Below are 22,801 nucleotides of genomic sequence, written 5' to 3' on the forward strand. Positions count from 1 at the left end.
CACATTCATCTTCTGCACATCTATCACTCCAGTGTTTATTCGCTAAATTGTAATTATTTTGCCACTATGGCCTATTTATTGCCTTACCTCCCTAATCTTACCTCATTTGCACACACTGTATATAGACTTTTCTATTGTGTTATTGACTGTACGTTTGTTTACCCTCCTACCCTCCTACCAGCCTAGTGAACGTTATCTGGAAACACTGGGGTCTCCCTACTCTCTCCTACTGCCTCTGCCACCACCACAGTCACAAAGCAGGAAGGATAGAAAATGAGACACTGAAGGATCACAAACCAGACTGGTAAAGCATACAACTGGTGGAAACCTGGTGAACATGATCAGTGTCCTATTCATTAATGCACACAGTAGCAAAACATTCCATGTCTCAGTGTTTTTTTAGATTTGATACGTAATGAACAGGACCCAGGTCAGCACCAACCCCAGGTATAGGGGGAGGGGCTGGCTAAACAGACCTATTCATCAAGCTGCGTCACGCTGAGTGAATGTCAACGGAGCTCTGGGTGTTGTCACCTAAGCAGAGCATGGCCATTGACTCCCTTCTTCTCTAATCTCAGATAAAGACTGACTGACTGACTGACTGACTGAGTGGCTGGTTGACTCCTGGATTGACTGACTGACTGACTGGCTGACTCCTGGATTGACTGACTGGCTGACTCCTGGATTGACTGACTGACTGACTGACTGACTGGCTGGCTGGCTGGCTGACTCCTGGACTGACTGACTGGCTGGCTGAGTGACTGACTGGCTGGCTGATAGTGCTGGCTGGCTGACTCCTGGACTGACTGACTGACTGAATGGCTGACTGGCTGACTGATAGTGCTAGCTGGCTGACTGACTGGCTGACTGACTTGCTGACTGACTTGCTGACTGTTTGACTGGCTGACTGACTGACTGACTGACTGGCTGAATGGTATCAAAGACCTGCCTGGCTGACGGTGATAACACCCATGTAGAATATTGGCCTGTCACACAGTTCACACTGGTTCTGATTTATCTCTAGAGAAACTACAACTCCCTACTACATCACACAGTTCAGACTGGATTTGATTTATCTTTAGAGAAACTACAACTCCCTACTACATCACACAGTTCAGACTGGATCTGATTAATCTCTAGAGAAACTACAATTCCCTACTACATCACACAGTTCAGACTGGATCTGATTTATCTCTAGAGAAACTGTGCAATGTGCACGTTGAGCTCACAGAAGAAGAATAAAAAAACAAATTAAATGGAATTCAAATAATTGAACCGACGTCGGTCAATTAGTTATTTAAAAACCAAATGTTTTGTTAATCGATGTGAAATGTGAAATGTCTCTATTCTTATTCAACTTTTATGAGTGCAATGTTTACTGTTCATGTTTATTTCACTTTTGTTTATTATCTATTGCACTTGCCTTGGCAAAGTAAACATATGCTTCCTATACCAATAAAGCCCTTTGAGTTGAATTGAATTGAGCAAAGGGGAGAACTGCAAGAGAGAGAGATAGAGAGAGAGTACCAGCGAGAGATGCAGAGGGAGTGCCAGAGAGAGAGAGAGACAGAGAGAGAAAAAGAGGCAGAGAGACAGAGTACCAGAGAGGGAGAGTACCAGAGAGAGAGAGAGAGTCAGAGAGAGAGACTGGAGACCAGAAAGAGAGAGAGAGAGTCAGAGAGAGACTGGAGAGTCCAGAGAGAAAGAGAGAGGCAGAGAGAGACTGGAGAGTCCAGAAAGAGAGAGAGAGTCAGAGAGAGACTGGAGAGTCCAGAAAGAGAGAAAAAGAGAGTCAGAGAGAGACTGGAGAGTCCAGAAAGAGAGAGAGAGAGTCAGAGAGAGACTGGAGAGTCCAGAAAGAGAGAGAGAGTCAGAGAGAGGCTGGAGAGTCCAGAAAGAGAGAGAGAGTCAGAGAGAGACTGGAGAGTCCAGAAAGAGAGAAAAAGAGAGTCAGAGAGAGACTGGAGAGTCCAGAAAGAGAGAGAGAGTCAGAGAGAGAGACTGGAGAGTTCAGAAAGAGATAGAGAGTAAGAGAGAGAGACTGGAGAGTCCAGAGAGAAAGAGAGAGTCAGAGAGAGCGTAACAGAGAAAGAGAGTCAGAGAGAGACTGGAGAGTCCAGAAAGAGAGAGAGAGTCAGAGAGAGACTGGAGAGTCCAGAAAGAGAGAGAAAGAGAGTCAGGGAGAGACTGGAGAGTCCAGAAAGAGAGAGAGAGACTGGAGAGTTCAGAAAGAGATAGAGAGTAAGAGAGAGAGACTGGAGAGTCCAGAGAGAAAGAGAGAGTCAGAGAGAGCGTACCAGAGAAAGAGAGAGAGAGTCAGAGAGAGAGAGAATGGAGAGTCCAGAAAGAGAGAGAGAGTCAGAGAGAGACTGGAGAGTCCAGAAAGAGAGAGAGAGTCAGAGAGAGAGACTGGAGAGTCCAGAAAGAGAGAGAGAGAGAGTCAGAGAGTACCAGAGATAGAGAGTCAGAGAGAGACTGGAGAGTCCATAAAGTTAGAAGAGTCAGAGAGAGACTGGAGAGTCCAGAAAGAGAGAGTCAGAGAGAGACTGGAGAGTCCAGAAAGAGAGTCAGAGAGAGAGACTGGAGAGTCCAGAAAGAGAGAGAGAGTCAGAGAGAGACTGGAGAGTCCAGAAAGAGAGAGAGAGTCAGAGAGAGACTGGAGAGTCCAGAGAGAAAGAGAGAGTCAGAGAGAGAGTACCAGAGAAAGAGAGTCAGAGAGAGACTGGAGAGTCCAGAAAGAGAGAGAGACAGAGAGAGACTGGAGAGTCCAGAAAGAGAGAGAGTCAGAGAGAGACTGGAGAGTCCAGAAAGAAAGAGTCAGAGAGAGACTGGATAGTCCAGAAAGAGAGAGTCAGAGAGAGGCTGGAGAGTCCAGAAAGAGAGAGAGAATTGGAGAGAGACTGGAGAGTCCAGAGGGAAAGAGAGTCGGAGAGATAGTACCAGGGAAAGAGAGAGAGTCAGAGAGAGAGAATGGAGAGTCCAGAAAGAGAGAGAGAGTCCGAGAGAGACTGGATAGTCCAGAAAGAGAAAGAGTCAGAGAGAGACTGGAGAGTCCAGGGGGAAAGGGAGAGTCAGAGAGAGAGTACCAGGGAAAGGGAGAGTCAGAGAGAGAGTACCAGAGAAAGAGAGAGAGAGTCAGAGAGAGACAGGAGAGACCAGAAAGAGAGAGAGAGTCAGAGAGAGACTGGAGAGTCCAGAAAGAGAGAGTCAGAGAGAGACTGGAGAGTCCAGAAAGAGAAAGAGTGTCAGAGAGAGAGACTGGAGAGTCCAGAAAGAGAGAGAGAGTCAGAGAGAGGCTGGAGAGTCCAGAAAGAGAGAGAGAGACTGGAGAGTCCAGAGAGAAAGGGAGAGTCAGAGAGAGAGTACCAGAGAAAGAGAGAGATAGTCAGAGAGAGACTGGAGAGTCCAGAAAGAGAGAGAGAGTCAGAGAGAGACTGGAGAGTCCAGAGAGAAAGAGAGAGTCAGAGAGAGAGACTGGAGAGTCCAGAAAGAGAGAGAGAGAGAGTCAGAGAGTACCAGAGATAGAGAGTCAGAGAGAGACTGGAGAGTCCATAAAGTTAGAAGAGTCAGAGAGAACCTGGAGAGTCCAGAAAGAGAGAGTCAGAGAGAGACTGGAGAGTCCAGAAAGAGAGTCAGAGAGAGAGACTGGAGAGTCCAGAAAGAGAGAGAGAGTCAGAGAGAGGCTGGAGAGTCCAGAAAGAGAGAGAGAGAGACTGGATAGTCCAGAGAGAAAGAGAGAGTGAGAGAGTCAGAGAGAGACTGGAGAGTCCAGAGAGAAAGGGAGAGTCAGAGAGAGAGTACCAGAGAAAGAGAGAGAGAGTCAGAGAGAGACTGGAGAGTCCAGAAAGAGAGAGAGAGTCAGAGAGAGACTGGAGAGTCCAGAGAGAAAGAGAGAGTCAGAGAGAGAGTACAAGAGAAAGAGAGTCAGAGAGAGACTGCAGAGTCCAGAAAGAGAGAGAGACAGAGAGAGACTGGAGAGTCCAGAAAGAGAGAGAGTCAGAGAGAGACTGGAGAGTCCAGAAAGAAAGAGTCAGAGAGAGACTGGATAGTCCAGAAAGAGAGAGTCAGAGAGAGGCTGGAGAGTCCAGACAGAGAGAGAGAATTCATTTTTTAAAAAAAATCATAAAATTATAGTTATCTTAGCTAGCTGAATTGTTAGCTGAATTGTTTACATGTTGCTAAGCAGTTGCTAAGGACTCTCCTGGAAGAAGCTAGCTAGCTTACAAAGAATAACAAACAAATATCTAGTTAACAGAAGAAAGGAAGACAAAATAAGGACAAAATAAGGACAGAAGAAAAAGGAAAAGAAAAAAGGACAACAAAGTGAAACAGTCCTCTGAAGAAACAAGAGAGCATAATACAAGAAACAGCACTTCTATTGCAACATTGTAGCCAACATCACCAGCATTGCTATGGAAATTGTTTACCCACCAGACAACCAAACAGAGAAAGCTAAGAAAAGTTTCAAAGGTTTGTTGATGGGACAGAACCATGAATGCCTGTTTGCAGATCTTACCAGTTACAAAACAAGAGCAAATTTAATTTTTAATACCAATCGAGGGAACATATGGAAAAAGGTTATTTGCAACCATTTCCCTTTCTTAAAAAAGAGGGGCATCAGCCAAGGATGTCAGATCAGCATTTTTGAAGAAGCTGACCAGAGCAACACATATCAAATAGTAAACTTATATAATAATGGAACTGTATTGATACAAGGCAATGATTCAAGCCTCCAGGCTTTTGAGAATAGGTTTGCTACCCTAAAAGAAGACGCTGACATCATCTCAGAAAATGAGGAAAAAGTCAAGGAGGGAGATGGAGAAAAGCAGACCCCAATGGTCTCTGTGACCCAGCAGGAAGCCCTCAACGTCCCTTTACCTACCTCACCTGCAGCAGACAGAGTCAAGGACATGACAATTTCAATAAGAACACCTGCTATGCAACGTTTCCACAACACCCTCTCTCTAGTCGAAGCAGAGGTCATAGAACTCAGAGAGAACAAGCTTCAAGAGGAGGACACTGTCCAGAAACTCAAAGAAGAGATGAAACAGTTCAGGGAGGAGAGCAGAGCATCTATAGCTAAATTAGAAAGCAGAATGGACAAGCTGAGTCAGACAAATGATGACCTCAGAGACCATCTGAGCACAACAAGAAAGGAGCTCGAACAAAAAGAGAGGTACATTGACACCCTCAACCGGCAGAGAGTCATTGTGTCCTCTGCATCTAGAGAACATGTCCACCAGCTTGGTACAACACAAGCAGAACCTGAGACCAGCATGGCCTCCACTACACAGCCGGATGACACTGCACCAGCCTACCAGTCTGCTCCAGCCCAGGTCAACCTACCAGCCTCTCAGTCTGCTCCAGCCCAGGTCAACCTACCAGCCTCCCAGTCTGCTCCAGCCCAGGTCAGAATACCAGCCTCCCAGTCTGCTCCACCCAGACAATCACCCACAACTGCAATCCTAATTGATTCAAATGGGAAGTTCTTAGTCCAGGAAAGATAATTCCCTAGACACCAGGTGTATAAGTTCTGGTGTCCTACAACTGAGAGTGCAATGCAGCTACTCAGTCAGACCAGGATTGACACCCCTGACAACATCATCATCCACACTGGCACAAACGACCTTCATGCCAAAGGTGAAAATGTATCTGGGTCAGTGAGAAGAGTGGCAGAACGGGCACAGGCTATGTTCCCAACAACCAATATAGTTGTGTCCACCCTCCTACCAAGAAAAGACTTCCCAGGAAAGTTGATCGACAAAATAAATCAACAGATCACTGTGGACTGTGCCTCACTGCTCAACGTCAGAACAGCTCACCACCCCACTCTGACATGTCAACACTTATATGATAATATACATCTTGATCAGGACAGTATCAGAACCTTTGCCAAGGACCTAAAAGATGCAACACTTGGCAGGGACCCACACACCCATCACCCCAGCAACAAAGGTCCCCCGCCCCACCTTCTGAAACAACAGTACCTCCACCATCCCGAGGAGAAAAGAGCCAGACATGGCTTATTACAGCACAGCTCTACTAGACCAGGCCCAACACAGCACAGCTCTACTAGACCTGGCCCATCACAACACAGCTCTACTAGACCCGGCCCATCACAACACAGCTCTACTAGACCCAGCCCATCCCAACACAGCTCTACTAGACCTGGCCCATCACAACACAGCTCTACTAGACCTGGCCCATCACAACAAAGCTCTACTAGACCCGGCCCATCACAACACAGCTCTACTAGACCCGGCCCATCACAACACAGCTCTACTAGACCCGGCCCATCACAACACAGCTCTACTAGACCCAGCCCATCACAACACAGCTCTGACCACTACTCCAGGGTCGGTCAGAACACTGCCCTTCAGGGAAGTAGACCACATGATGCAGTCCACACCATGTATCAGTCAGATCGTCAGCCTACATATGCTGAGGTAACCTCTGGCAGAAGACCCCTAGAACAATCAGAGATAGGAGAGGTGCGCCAACTACTGCAACTAATATGCAGACTACTGAGCTAGATAGTCCCTTTAATTCACACACGGGCACGCACACGCACACACACACACACACACAAACACACAGGGTTGCAGATTGCACATAAAATAAGTACAATGCAATCTTATTCCATTCTTATTAATTTGTTTACAAATATTCCTAAATGTATTGACACCGGTATTATAATAATTACTATATGTAATGGTATGTGTGTGTGTGTATGTGTGTATGTATGTATGTGTGTATATGTATATGTGTATATATGTGTATACATACAATATACATGTGTATATATGTGTATGTATATATATGTATATATGTATATATATATATATATATATATATATATATATATATATATATATATGTGTGTGTGTATATGTGTGTGTATATATATATATATATATATATATATATATATATATATATATATATTTATATATATATATATATATATAGTATTTTTTTTAATTTATTTTTTCGATGTACTTTACTCAAACCAGTGAATATCACTTATTATAAATGAGATCATTAACTATCAGCTCTTGGAATATCCAGGGCCTATACTCTTCACATTTTGGTTATAAAACAACAAATCCAGAATTGATTAAAAACATCAAGGGACAGGACATCATAATCCTACTGGAAACATGGTGTCGTGGAGACAGATACTCAGTGTCCCTCAGGCTATAGAGAAAGTTTACTACCATCAATCTAACATAAAAATGTTAAACGGGGCCGAGACTCAGGTGGAATCATCATTTGGCATAAGCAGGACTTAGCACTGAATGAAATGAAAAAAGGTACCACTCACATTTGGCTAAAACTTAACAAAGGTACAATCTATTGTGACAATGATGTATACATATGTGCAGCTTATGCTCCTCCTTCAGATTCGTCATATTATGATGATCAGTTTTTTGACAATCTCCAGACAGAAATCATTACATTTCAGGCGCAGGGTAAAGTGCTTCTTTGTGGAGATTTCAATGCCAGAACAGGTTCTGAGCCTGACTACACTGATGCGGGAGGTAACCACCACATATTTGGACACCCCTCCTTGTACAGTAGCCCTATTATAAATAATAGAAACAGTCCTGACCAAATACTGAACAAAAATGGAAAAGAGTTAGTACATCTCTGTCGAGCCTTAGGCCTGTACATGCTTAATTGTAGAATCAGAGGGGACTCTTTAGGTCAGTTTACTTACTGCTCAGCTCTTGGGACAAGTGTAGTCGATTATGCCATCACTGACATTGACCCCTCCTCCATTAGTGCATTCACTGTCAGACCACAGACACCATTGTCAGATCACAGTCAGATCAACGTGTTTCTGAAGAAATTAACCGGCAATATTCATTAAAAAAAACAGCCCAATAAACTTTACAACATAAACCAATCGTTCAGATGGGCTCCAAACAGTGCAGAGACATTCATTGAAACATTGAACTCAAATGAAATGATGAACTCTATACAGTTGTTCAATAACTCACAGTACCAAAACAATAAAGATGGTGTCAATTTGGCTACTCAAAACATCAACTGCATATTCCAAAAAGCAGCATCGAAAGCAAATTTGAGAAAACCAAAGCAATGCAACATCAGAAGCAAAAATCAAAATGTTTCTGACAAATGGTTTGATAATGAATGTAAAACAATTAGAAAACACCTAAGACAAATGTCAAACAAAAAACATAAGCAGCAAAACAACCCAGAGCTACGATATGAATACTTTGAAACTCTGAAACAGTATAAACAAACACTGAAATGCAAGAAATTAAATTATACCAACAAGACACTTGATGAAATTGAAAACGCAATTGACCAAAATCAGTTCTGGGACATGTGGAACAATTTAAGCACAACAAAGCCACAAGAATTAGCCATACAAGATGTAGGAATTTGGAAAACTTACTTTGATAATCTATACAAAAACATCCCACAAAAAGACTTACAACAGAACCAATTAGAAATTAAAGAAAAATTGAACATCCTGGAATCAGTCATTAAAAACAACCAAAATCCATTAGATTACCCAATAACCCAACAAGAACTAAATGAAAAGCTAAAATCTATTAAATCAAAAAAGGCTTGTGGTGTAGACAACATCAGAAATGAAATGCTGAAAAACAGCACACCTGAGTTGCAAAATGCTGTGCTTAAATTGTTCAACATGGTTTTAACTTCTGGCTGCTTCCCTGATGTCTGGAACCAGGGGCTCATCTCCCCTATCCACAAAAGTGGAGACAAATCAGACCCCAATAATTACAGGGGAATTTGCGTCAACAGTAACTTGGGAAAGATTTTCTGTAGCATTTTGAATTCAAGAAAAAAATGTAATAAGTAAATGTCAAATTGGCTTTCTCCCTAACCATCGCACTACTGACCATATATACATACACCTTACACACACTAATTAATAAACACGTCCACCAAAAAAAAGAGGGCAAAATCTTTGCTTGCTTTATTGACTTTAAAAAAGCATTTGATTCGATTTGGCACGAAGGGCTATTCTACAAAATTCTACAAAGTGGGCTTGGTGGTAAGGTGTATGACTTAATAAAATGTATGTACACAGAAAATAAGTGTGCAATAAAAATCAAAAACCAAAGAACATAATTTTTTTCACAATGTCGAGGTGTGAGACAAGACTGCAATTTGAGTCCAAATCTTTTCAACATTTATATCAATGAATTAGCAGACATGTTGGACCAATCTCCAGCCCCAGGACTCACACTATTTGACACAGAGGTGAAATACCTGCTATATGCTGATGACTTGGTACTTCTATCACCAACCAAAGAAGGTCTTCAACAAAACATTAATATTCTGGAGCAATATTGCCATAATTGGGCCCTGGCAGTAAATTTCCAAAAAACTAAAATCATGATTTTCCAAAAAAAACCCAGATGTCAGAAACACAAATGTAAATTCACCCTGAACAACACCTTAATTGAACACACTAAAAATTACACCTACCTTGGTCTGACCATATCTGCATCGGGAAACTTGAATATGGCAGTGAATGCACTCAAAGAAAAAGCCCGCAGAGCAATGTATGCAATAAAAATGAAATTATTCAAAATCAACATCCCAATTAGAATTTGGACTAAAATATTTGACAGTGTAATCCTACCAATAGCACTTTATGGAAGTGAGGTTTGGGGGCCACTCAATAAACTGGATTTTAAAATGTGGGACAAACATCCAATTGAAGCCCTACATGCAGAATTCTGTCGGAAAATTCTACAAGTCCAGAGAAATACACCAACTAATGCATGTAGGGCAGAATTGGGCCGTTTTCCAGTAATAATGAAAATACAGAAAAGATCATTAAAATTTTGGCTACATCTAAATTCAAGTCCAAATTCGAGTCTGCAATTTAAAGCACTTCAAGCCCAAGAGCTGAGCCCAGAAACGAGCCCTCTCAGTCAGCTGGTGTTGGACCTCACCAACCAAGCTGACACCAGCACTGCTTCAAAAGAAAGAATTCCAATAAGCAAAATCATGAACCAATCAAAGGAATCATATTTACAATACTGGAAAAACGAAACAAAATCCCAAAGCCGACTAAATTGCTATCTGACCCTAAACAGAGAATATGAATTGGCTGATTATCTCTACTCTGTCAGAGATACGAAGCAGAGACAGATCCTTACCAAGTACAGGCTGAGTGACCACCGATTGGCAATAGAAACCGGCAGACATAAAAAGACATGGCTACCCAAAGAGGAGCGTGTATGTGGTCACTGCATGACAGGGGAGGTAGAGACAGAGATGCACTTTCTCCTTTACTGTGATAAATATTCCTCACAAAGAGATTCATTATTCACAGAAATTACTACATATATTCCAAATTTTTACAAATTGAACCCAGAGGAAAAACTAAGAATACTCATGGGCGAAGGAGCAATGGCTCCTCTTGCAGCCAAATATGTATTTTCCTGCCATAGCCTGAGGGACACTGAATAATAACATCTGCATAGTAAACAGTAACTTACTTATTATTATTATTGCCATTATTACTATAATTATTAATGTTTATCATCCCAAATATGGGTGGTAATGGTAGTGATAACAGTTTAGTGATGGTAGTAGTAGTCGTAGTAATGATAATTGTAGTTGTAGTACTGATATAAAGAAGAAGATGACCGTTATTTAGTTATAAGTTAGTTATAGTTTCATTTTCCATAATTTTATTTTATATTTATTACATTTCTACTATTGACTGTTACCATTTTATTGTATTTATTTTTGTATTTAATTTTGTATTGTTATATACTACCATTTTATATTATTATTTGCTATCATTTATAATTTTGTTACAATGTATATTGTATACATTGTTGTTTTGGCAATATTGACACATTGTTTTTCATGCCAATAAAGCAGCTTGAATTTGAAATTTGAATTTGAGAGAGAGTCAGAGAGAGACTGGAGGGTCCAGAAAGAGAAAGAGGGTCAGAGAGAGAGCACCAGAGAAAGAGAGAGAGAGTCAGAGAGAGACTGGAGAGTCCAGAAAGACAGAGGCACAGAGTCCGAGAAAGACTGGAGAGTCCAGAAAGAGAAAGAGAGTAAGAGAGAGACTGGAGAGTCCAGAAAGGGAGAGGCAGAGGGTCAGAGAGAGACTGGATAGTCCAGAAAGAGAGAGAGAGTCAGAGAGAGACTGGAGAGTCCAGAAAGAGAGAGAGAGAGTCAGAGAGAGACTGGAGAGTCCCGAAAGAGAGAGAGAGAGTCAGAGAGAGACTGGAGAGTCCAGAAAGAGAGAGAGAGTCAGAAAGAGACTGGAGAGTCCAGAAAGAGAGAGAGAGAGTCAGAGAGAGACTGGACAGTCCAGAGGGAAAGAGAGAGTCAGAGAGATAGTACCAGAAAAAGAGAGAGAGAGTCAGAGAGAGAGAATGGAGAGTCCAGAAAGAGAGAGAGAGTCAGAGAGAGACTGGAGAGTCCAGAAAGAGAGAGAGTCAGAGAGAGACTGGAGAGTCCAGAAAGAGAGAGAGAGTCCGAGAGAGACTGGAGTGTCCAGAAAGAGAAAGAGAGTAAGAGAGAGACTGGAGAGTCCAGAAAGAGAGAGGCAGAGGGTCAGAGAGAGACTGGAAAGTCCAGAAAGAGAGAGAGGGAGTCAGATAGAGCGTACCAGAGAAAGAGAGAGAGAGTCAGAGAGAGAGAGAATGGAGAGTCCAGAAAAAGTGAGAGAGTCCGAGAGAGACTGGAGAGTCCAGAAAGAGAAAGAGAGTAAGAGAGTAATGGTGTTCCAAAAAAGGTCCAGTCACCAGGACCACAAATACAAATTCCATCTAGACAGTGTTGCCCTAGAGCACACAAAAAACTATACATACCTTGGCCTAAACATCAGTGCCACAGGTAACTTCCACAAAGCTGTGAACGATCTGAGAGACAAGGCAAGAAGGGCATTCTATGCCATCAAAAGAAACATAAATTTCAACATACCAATTAGGATTTGGCTAAAAATACTTGAATCAGTCATAGAGCCCATTGCCCTTTATGGTTGTGAGGTCTGGGGTCCGCTCACCAACCAAGACTTCACAAAATGGGACAAACACCAAATTGAGACTCTGCACGCAGAATTCTGCAAAAATATCCTCCGTGTACAACGTAGAACACCAAATAATGCATGCAGAGCAGAATTAGGCCAATACCCACTAATTATCAAAATCCAGAAAAGAGCCGTTAAATTCTACAACCACCTAAAAGGAAGCGATTCACAAACCTTCCATAACAAAGCCATCACCTACAGAGAGATTAACCTGGAGAAGAGTCCCCTAAGCAAGCTGGTCCTGGGGCTCTGTTCACAAACACAAACACACCCTACAGAGCCCCAGGACAACAGCACAATTAGACCCAACCAAATCATGAGAAAACAAAAAGATAATTACTTGACACATTGGAAAGAATTAACAAAAAAACAGAGCAAACTAGAATGCTATTTGGCCCTAAACAGAGAGTACACAGCGGCAGAATACCTGACCACTGTGACTGACCCAAAATTAAGGAAAGCTTTGACTATGTACAGACTCAGTGAGCATAGCCTTGCTATTGAGAAAGGCCGCCGTAGGCAGACATGGCTCTCAAGAGAAGACAGGCTATGTGCTCACTGCCCACAAAATGAGGTGGAAACTGAGCTGCACTTCCTAACCTCATGCCCAATGTATGACCATATTAGAGAGACATATTTCCCTCAGATTACACAGATCCACAAAGAATTCGAAAACAAATCCAAATTTGAAAAACTCCCATATCTACTGGGTGAAATTCCACAGTGTGCCATCACAGCAGCAAGATTTGTGACCTGTTGCCACGAGAAAAGGGCAACCAGTGAAGAACACACACCATTGTAAATACAACCCATATTTATGCTTATTTATTTTATCTTGTGTCCTTTAACCATTTGTACATTGTTAAAACACTGTATATATATATATAATATGACATTTGTAATGTCTTTACTGTTTTGAAACCTCTGTATGTGTAATGTTTACTGTTAATTTTTGTTGTTTTTCACTTTATATATTCACTTTGTATGTTGTCTACCTCACTTGCTTTGGCAATGTTAACACATGTTTCCCATGCCAATAAAGCCCTTGAATTGAATTGAATTGAATTGAATTGAGAGAGAGTCAGAGAGAGACTGGAGAGTCCATAAAGAGAGAGAGAGTCAGAGAGAGACTGGAGAGTCCAGAAATAGAGAGAGTCAGAGAGAGACTGGAGAGTCCAGAAAGAGAGAGTCAGAGAGAGACTGGAGAGTCCAGAGAGAAAGAGTCAGAGAGAGAGTACCAGAGAAAGAGAGAGAGAGTCAGAGAGAGAGACTGGAGAGTCCAGAAAGAGAGAGAGAGTCAGAGAGAGACTGGAGAGTCCAGAAAGAGAGAGAGAATCAGAGAGACTGGAGAGTCCAGAAAGAGAGAGAGAGAGTCAGAGAGAGACTGGAGAGTCCAGAGAGAAAGAGAGAGGCAGAGAGAGAATACCAGAGAAAGAGAGAGTCAGAGAGAGAGACTTGAGAGTCCAGAAAGAGAGAGAGAGAGAGTCAGAGAGACTGGAGAATCCAGAAAGAGAGAGAGTCAGAGAGACTGGAGAGTCCAGAAAGAGAGAGAGGCAGAGAAAGAGAGTACCAGAGAGAGAGAGAGAGAGAGAGAGAGTGAAACACAAACCCATATGTATGCTTTATTTTCCCTTTTGTACATTAACTATTTGTACATCTTTACAACACTGTATATATACATAATATGGCATTTGAAATGTCTTTAACATACGTTTCCCATGCCAATATAGCCCCTTGAATTGAATTGAGAGAGAGAGACAGAGAGAGAGAGAGAGAGAGAGACAGAGAGAGAGAGAGAGAGAGACAGAGAGAGAGAGAGAGTTGATGTTAATGGTAATTTCATTTCCACTAATACTACTATGATTTCAACTAAAATTACTACTAATGCTGCTATTATTGATGTTAATGGTAACACCATTTCAAATCAAATCAAATCCAAGTTTATTTGTGACATGCGCTGAATACAACAGTGAAATGCTTTCTAACCAATAATGCAAAAAAGGTGAACAATAGGTAAGTAAAGAAATAAAACATCAGTAAAAAGACAGGATATATACAGTAGAGAGGCTATAGAAGTAGCGAGGCTACATACAGACACCGGTTAGTCAGGCTGATTGAGGTAGTATGTACATTAATGTATAGTTAAAGTGACTATGCATATATGATAAACAGAGAGTAGCAGCAGCGTAAAAGAGGGGTTGGGGGGAACACAATGTAAATAGTCCGGGTAGCCATTTGATTTCCTGTTCAGGAGTCTTATGGCTTGGGGGTAAAAACTGTTGAGAAGCCTTTTTGTCCTAGACTTGACACTCCGGTACCACTTGCCATGTGGCAGTAGAGAGAACAGTCTATGACTGGGGTGGCTGGGGTCTTTGACAATTTTTAGGGCCTTCCTCTGACACTGCCTGGTGTAGAGGTCCAGGATGGCAGACAGCTTTACCCCACAGGCAGCTTTTCCACAACTACTACAACTATTATTGATGCCTTATTGATGTTATTGGTAATACCATTCCCACTAATACAACAACTATTATTTTATTTATATTTATTATTTATTTCACCTTTATTTAACCAGGTAGGCTAGTTGAGAACAAGTTCTCATTTGCAATTGCGACCTGCCCAAGATAAAGCAAAGCAGTTCGACACATACAACAACACAGAGTTACACATGGAACAAACAAACATACAGTCAATAATACAGTAGAAAAATCTATAAACAGCATGTGCAAATGAGGTGAGATAAGGGAGTTAAGGCAATAGATATGCCATGTTGGCGAAGTAATTACAATATAGCAATATTGCAAGAGATACTGGGGTGCAAAGGAGCAAGATAAATAAATAAATACAGTATGGGGTTGAGGTAGATTGGATGGGCTATTTACAGATGAACTATGTACAGGTGCAGTGATCTGTGAGCTGCTCTGACAGCTGGTGCTTAAAGCTAGTGAGGGAGGTAAGAGTCTCTAGCTTCAGAGATTCTTGCAGTTTGTTCCAGTCATTGGCAGCAGAGAACTGTAAGGAGAGGCAGACAAAGGAAGAGATGGCTTTGGGGGTGACCAGTGAGATATACCTGCTGGAGCGAGTGCTATGGGTGGGTGCTGCTATGGTGACCAGTGAGCTGAGATAAGGAGGGGCTTTACCTAGCAGAGACTTGTAGATTACCTGGAGCCAGTGGGTTTGGCGACGAGTATGAAGCGAAGGCCAGCCAACGAGAGAACCCAGGTCGCAGTGGTGGGTAGTATATGGGGCTTTGGTGACAAAACGGATGGCACTGTGATAGACTGCATCCAGTTTGTTGAGTAGAGTGTTGGAGGCTATTTTGTAAATGACATAGCCAAAGTCGAGGAATGGTAGGATGGTCAGTTTTACGAGGGTATGTTTGGCAGCATGAGTGAAGGATGCTTTGTTGCGAAATAGGAAGCCGATTCTAGATTTAATTTTGGATTGGATATGTTTAATGTGAGTCTAAAAGAAGAGTTTACAGTCTAACCAGATATCTAGGTATTTATAGTTGTCCACATAAGTCAGAACCGTCCAGAGTAGTGATGCTGGACGGGCGGGCAGGTGCGGGCAGCGAACGGTTGAAGAGCATGCATTTAGAATTACATGCATTTAAAAGCAGTTGGAGGCCACGGAAGGAGAGTTGTATGGGATTGAAGCTCATCTGGAGGTTAGTTAACAGTGTCCAAAGAAGGGCCAGAAGAATACAGAATGGTGTCATCTGCTTAGAGGTGGATCAAAGAATCGCCAGCAGCGAGAGTGACACCATTGATGTATACAGAGAAGAGAGTCGGCCCGAGATTTGAACCCTGTGGCACCCCCATAGAGACTGTCAGAGGTCCGGACAGCAGACCCTCCGATTTGACACACTGAACTCCATCGGAGAAGTAGTTGGTGAACCAAGCGAGGCAGTCATTTGAGAAACCAAGGCTGTTGAGTCTGCCAATAAAAATGTTGTGATTGACGGAGTCGAAAGCCTTGGCCAGGTTGATGAATACGGCTGCACAGTAATGTCTCTTATCATTGGCGGTTATGATATAATTTAGGACCTTGAGCGTGGCTGAGGTGCACCCATGACCAGCTCTGAAACCAGATTGCATAGCGGAGAAGGTACGGTGAGATTCGGAATGATTGGTAATCTGTTTGTTAACTTGGCTTTCAAAGACCTTAGAAAGGCAGGGTAGAATAGATATAGGTCTGTAGCAGTTTGGTTCTAGAGTGTCTCCCGCTTTGAAGAGGGGGATGACCGCAGCTGCTTTCCAATCTTTGGGAATCTCAGACGACACAAAAGAGAGGTTGAACAGGCTAGTAATAGGGTTTGCAACAATTTCAGCAGATAATTTTAGAAAGAGAGGGTCCAGATTGTCTAGCCCGGCTGATTTGTAGGGGTACAGATTTTGCAGCTCTTTCAGAACATCAGCTATCTGGATTTGGGTGAAGGAGAAGTGGGGAGGGTTGGGCGAGTTGCTGTGGGGGGTGGAGGGCTGTTGACAGGGGTAGGGGTAGCCAGGTGGAAAGCATGGCCAGCCGTAGAAAAATGCTTATTGAAATTCTCAATTATTGTGGATTTACCAGAGGTGACAGTGTTTCCTAGCCTCAGTGCAGTGGGCAGCTGGGAGGAGGTGCTCTTATTCTCCATGGACTTTACAGTGTCCCAGAACTTCTTTGAGTTTGTACTAATTTCTGTTTGAAAAAGCTGGCCTTAGTTTTCCTACCCGCCTGTGTATATTGGTTCCTAACTTCCCTGAAAAGTTGCATATCACGGGGGCTATTCGCTGCTAATGCAGAACGCCACAGGATGTTTTGTGCTGGTCAAGGACAGACAAGTCTGGAGTGAACCAAGGGCTATATCTATTCCTGGTTCTAAGAATAACCAGGCATCCTCTACTGACAGGATGAGGTCAATGTCATTCCAGGATACCCGGGCCAGGTCGATTAGAAAGGCCTGTTCTCTGAAGTGTTTTAGGGAACGTTTGACAGTGATGAGGGGTGGTCGTTTGACCGCAGACCCATTACGGATGCAGGCAATAAGGCAGTGATCGCTGAGATCTTGGTTGAAGACAGCAGAGGTGTATTTGGAGGGCGAGTTAGTTAGGATGACATCTAAGAGGGTGCCCGTGTTTACGGATTTGGGGTTGTACCTGGTAGGTTCATTGATCATTTGTGTGAGATTGAGGGCATCAAGCTTAGATTGTAGGATGGCCGGGGTGTTAAGCATGTCCCAGTTTAGGTCACCTAGCAGCACGAGCTCAGAAGGTAGATGAGGGGCAATCAACTCACATATGGTGTCCAGGGCACAGCTGGGGGCAGAGGTTTTTGATGCCTTATTGATGTTAATAGTAATGCCATTTCCACTACTACTACTAATAATAATAATAATATTGATGTTAATGGTAACACCGTTTCCACTAATATTACTACTACTACTATTGATGCCTTATTGATGGTAATACCATTTCCACTAATACAATGACTATAATTATTATATTTTTATTTTTTCATTTCACCTTTATTTAAGCTATTGACAAAATCCAACTCGAACGTGTACACTGCTTTGGACAGTGAGGGCAGAGGTATGAACGCCCAATCGCTGCCAATTTTGCTTAATTTAAAGATAAAATAATGGTTAAACGCCTGGGTAAAAGACTAGCTGGGACCCAAATTGGCATGAATGACCAGTTCTGAAGGAAATTGCAGAATGGCGTAAAGTTCTGTACCCAATTTTCAAGGAAAATAGATGAAAAGGGAAACGAGTAGCTCTCGTCGTTGATAAACTATATATTGATAACCAGTTGTTCAGAGACACAAAGACTACTCCATGGTTATTTAACAAAATACAAAGTTCTTATAAATGAGGAAAATAATGAAACACAATTCTTGCCCGGTTATGGATAAAAAAATATAGCTTTTCTATACATCTTCAAATATAACTAATTGGAAGACAAAAGCACTAATTCAACATGGTGAAGATAAAAACTCAGTAAACAGAAGGCACAGTATGTGTGGATGGATGGTGTGTATTTTTTTATGTTTGGGAAAGTGTGGTGTTGAGTGAGAAAGGAAATGGTTGCATATCCCAGAACCAATGTATTGCTGTGAGAGGGGGTGTGGGACAGCTTTCAATGTTGTTCAGATGATGGATATACTTTTTATAATGAATTCTTTCTGAAATATTAAGCTGATCCACCCCTAAAAATATAAATAAATACTACTACTACTACTATTATTGATGCCTTATTGGTCCCACCATTGTTGCTATATGTATACCTTGTAGAGGTCAACCGATTATGATTTTTCAACGCCGATACCGATATATATTATTGGAGGACCAAAAAGCCGATACCGATTAATCGGATGATTTTTTAAAACAAGACATACATTACAGGCTTATTCTAGAATGGATTTTATATTTTGTTCATCAATCTACACACAGTACCCTTATAATGACATCACAATACACTTAAAATGACAAAACAAAAACTTTTAATGTTTTTATTTGAGCAAATTTGGAAAAACATGTAACTGAAATATCACATTTACATAAGTATTCAGACCCTTTACTCAGTATTTTGCTGAATCCTCTAATCTTCTTGGGTATGACGTTATAAACTTGGCACGCCTGTATTTGGGGAGTTTCTCCCATTCTTCACTGCAGATCGTTTCACGTTCTGTCAGGTTGGATGGGGAGCGTCACTGCACAGCTATTTTCAGGTCTCTCCAGAGATGTTCGATCAGGTTCAAATCTGGGCTCTGGCTGGGCCACTCAAAGACATTCAGAGACTTGTCCCGAAGCCATTCCTGAGTTGTCTTGTCTATGTGTTTAAGGTCATTGACCTGTTGGAAGGTGAACCTTCGCCCAAGTCTGAGGTCCTGAGAGCTCTGGAGCAGGTTTTCATCAAGGATCTCTCTGTACTTTGCTCGGTTCATCTTTGCCTCGATCCTGACTAGTCTCCCAGTCCCTGCTGCTGTGCCTTTTGGCAAACTCCAAGCAGGCTGTCATGTGCCTTTTACTGAGGAGTGGTTTCCGTCTGGACACTCTACCATAAAGGCCTGATTGGTGGAGGGCTGCAGAGATGGTTGTACTTCTGGAAGGTTCTCCCATCTCCACAGATGAACTCTGGAGCTCTGTCAAAGTGACCATTGAGTCCTTGGTCACCTCCCTGACCAAGGCCCTTCTCCCCCGATTGCTCAGTTTGGTCAGGCAGCCAGCTCTAGGAAGAGTCTTGGTGGTTCCAAACTTCTTCCATTTAAGAATGATGGAGGCCACTGTGTTCTTGGACCTTCAATGCTGCAGACATTTTTTAGTACCCTTCCCCAGATCTGTGCCTCGATGCACCTGAGCTCAATTTTGAGTCTCATAGTAAAGGGTCTGAATACTTATGTAAATAAGATTTCTGTTTTTTATTTGTAATACATTTGTCTACATTTCTAAAATCCTGTTTTTGTTTTGTCATTATGGGGTATTGTGATGTCATTATGGGGTATTGTGTGTAGGTAGATTGATGAGGAAAAAAATAATTTCATAAATTTTTGAATAAGGCTGTAACGTAACAAAATGTAGAAAAGGGGAAGGGGGTCTGAATACTTTGTGAATGCACAAGTTAACATTAATTTGTGTATTTATTCTTGGTGTTATTATTTTCTATTATTTTTCTATCTTTCTCTCTGCTTTTTGGGAAGCCCTCATTATTAAGCATTGCACTTTTAGTCCACAACTACAAAGCATGTGACAAATAACATTTTAGTTATTTGTAAGACATATTGGAGTAAACCATTTCCCTACATGAGGTTGATCTATAATCAATCTAAGGACATGTCACAGTCTTCCTCTAGCTCCACTAGACAGCTGGGACAAGAGTCTCTTCTACACCTCATTTACATGTTAGAATATATTTGGGCCATGTGTTACAACCATGGGCTGCACTAACACACCAGGCAGAGTCCCAGTGAGAGCCTTAGTTCCCATGCTCATTATAGCAAGGCCTTTGTCCACTGTGTGTTTCAGACAGCCCTAACCCACAGCCCTGTCTGGATGTTTAGGCAAGACGGTCTGCTCTGCACTGCACGGGGGAAGGTGGGGGTAGGGTGAACCCACCGCCTGCCTGTCTGCCTGCCTGTCTGCTGTGAATTACTGTCTCTGTCTGACAATATCACATATTCCACCACTATAACGGGATGTAGGCTAGGCCACAGATGACAAAGAAATAGCTATTTCCAGTCTGAGCCGTTAGCTGTAGCCTGCCTATCCCCTACTGTAGTCTACTGTATGTAGGCCTACGTCTACCAAACTATGAGACATTTTTGAATGTGGGAGTAGGCCAAGTTAGCCGAGACTGCAGGAGTTTTGGGGAATGTCTGCGCAGCCCCTCTGGAGCTGAAGACGTAATGTGACATGGACGCAGAGTTTCATGTGGAAATGTGCACCCAACATAACCATCGACAATATCATTATTAACTTAATAAAAAATCATAAAAAAATACAATCGAAGTCCAGAGTCATTGTGACCTCAATTAAATCATATCCTAATGCAATGCACCACACATCACGTCTGCGTTTTCTAAAACTCAGATGGACAGAATGATCGAAAATAGCCTGCCACCAACCATCCAGTGAATAAATACAACACTGTTTATATAAAACACACACGAAATTCAGCAAAAACCTATATTGAGGTTACGCTCGATCGAGAGACTGCTGTCACAATTTAACGGTTACAGGTTAAACCAACTGTCCTGTCGCTCTTTCGGTCGGTTTATTGTAACAATAAATGCGCAAATCGGTTTCATTTTAAAACAGCAACGTAGTGTCATAAATGCGTAGTTACTTACATATATCCATCCCCTGTGACTGGGATCCAGTGCAGTTGCAGGAGCAAATGACATTGGAGTTAGAGTTGATGGAGCTGCCCGGTACCGTTGTGTTTTGCATGGGGCTCGGGAGTAGCGGGACGCCGGGAAAGAGCCGCCGACAGTGGCCCTACACAGGGCTGACAACTTGTACAGCAGCTCCCGCTGTCAGAGTCGGCCTCTATGGTTCCACATTTCTCACGTCATTCCAACCTAGTCACGATGTAGCGATGTTACCTATGGTGAATAGACACCCCACATCTTTAAATGTTTTCCAGCGTCCCTCTCGCATTAATTCAAAAGAATGGCTGTGTTCCGTGCTCCTGGTGTGGGCAGGCTTACACCCCACCCCTCCTCCCTCCGCTTTCCAAAAGGGGAGCGGTTCCAGACAGGCTGCCAGACATGGGGTGGTGGGGGGGAAGCTAGACTCGGGAGCAGTGGGGTGGTGGAGGAGGGAGACTGCTGCTGGTGACAATGACAGTGAGAGAAAGAGGGGGAGAGGGGCTGGCCTAGCCATTGGGAGCTGTGAGAGAAAGAGACAACCTCCCTGACCTGCTAGTCCGACTCCCGAAGGACCTACACAGAGCGAACCCAGGCCAAGAAGACCACCGCATCACCAGCCACACCCCAACCAGCTGAGACCCCCCCCCCCCCCCCCCCCCCCCCCCCCAAAAAAAAAAAAAACTAGCCACACCCCATACAGTGCTTTCGGAAAGTATTCAGACCCCTTGACTTTTACCACATTAGGTTACAACCTAAAAATTACATTGTTGTTTTTTTCTCATCAATCTACACACAATATCCCATAATGACAAAGTCAGGATATTTTTTTAATTTTTGATCATTTATAAAAATTTATAATAAACTGAAATAAACATTTATATACGTTTTCAGACTCTTTACTCAGTACTTTGTTGAAGCACCTTTGGCAGCGATTACAGACTCTTGTCTTCTTGGGTATGACGCTACAAGCTTGGCACAACTGTACTTGGGGAGTTTCTCCCATTCTCTGCAGATCCTCTCAAGCTCTGTCAGGTTGGATGGGGAGCGTTGCTGCAGTCTCTCCAGAGATGTTCAAACAGGTTTAAGTCGGGGCTCTGGCTAGGCCCCTCAAGGACATTCAGGGACTTGTCCCGAAGCCACTCCTGCGTTATCATGGCTGTGTGCTTAGGGTGGTTGTCCTGTTGGAAGGTGAATCTTCGCCCCCAGTCTGAGGTCCTGAGAGCTCTGGTGCAGGTTTTCATCAAAGATCTCTCTGTACTTTGCTCCGTTCATCGTTGTCTTGATCCTGACTAGTCTATCAGTCCCTGCTGCTGAAAAACATCCCCACAGCGTGATGCTGCCACCACCATGCTTCACCGTAGGGATGGTGCCAAGTTTCCTCCAGACTTGATGCTTGGCATTCAGGCCAAAGAGTTTAATCTTGGTTTGATCAGACCAAGGAATCTTATTTCTCATGGTATGAGAGTCCTTTAGGTGCCTTTTGGCAAACTCCAAGGGGGCTATCATGTGCCTTTTACTGAGAATTGGCTTCCGTCTGGCCAATCTACCATAAAGGCATGATTGGTGGAGTGCTGCAGACATGGTTGTCCTTCTTGCAGGTTCTCCCATCTCTACAGAGGAACTCTAGAGCTCTGTCAGAGTCGTTGGTCACCTCCCTGACCAAGGCCCTTCTCCCCCGATTGCTCAGTTTGACCGGGCGGCCAGGATCAATCGTTACCATTGTAGTCTACGTGAGGACGTCCTTCGGGAGCTGGCCTGTAGAGACATCACCCTCTCCTTCGACCAGCTGGTGGACATGTCCATCAGGCTGGACAACATGCTGGCTACTCGTGGACGTCTAGACCGGGGTCTGGTTGTTCCATCCTCCCGCACCCTCTCTCCCAAACC

General features: G+C 43.0%; 1 protein-coding gene across 2 annotated transcripts in view; it reads right to left on the reverse strand.

Annotated features, from left to right (window-relative positions):
* The window catches only part of ldlrad4a (low density lipoprotein receptor class A domain containing 4a), a 44,468-nt gene extending 23,194 nt beyond the window's left edge, over nt 1-21,274 (reverse strand). For both annotated transcript variants that reach the window (XM_036953670.1, XM_036953668.1), the window contains exon 1: nt 20,894-21,274. In XM_036953670.1, coding sequence (XP_036809565.1) covers nt 20,894-20,993 — 100 coding nt within the window. In that variant the 5' untranslated portion in view covers nt 20,994-21,274. The remainder of the gene's footprint in view (nt 1-20,893) is intronic.
* Nucleotides 21,275-22,801: the final 1,527 nt, after the last annotated feature.

Source organism: Oncorhynchus mykiss, chromosome 18 (assembly GCF_013265735.2).
Source record: "Oncorhynchus mykiss isolate Arlee chromosome 18, USDA_OmykA_1.1, whole genome shotgun sequence".
Taxonomy (NCBI): domain Eukaryota; kingdom Metazoa; phylum Chordata; class Actinopteri; order Salmoniformes; family Salmonidae; genus Oncorhynchus; species Oncorhynchus mykiss.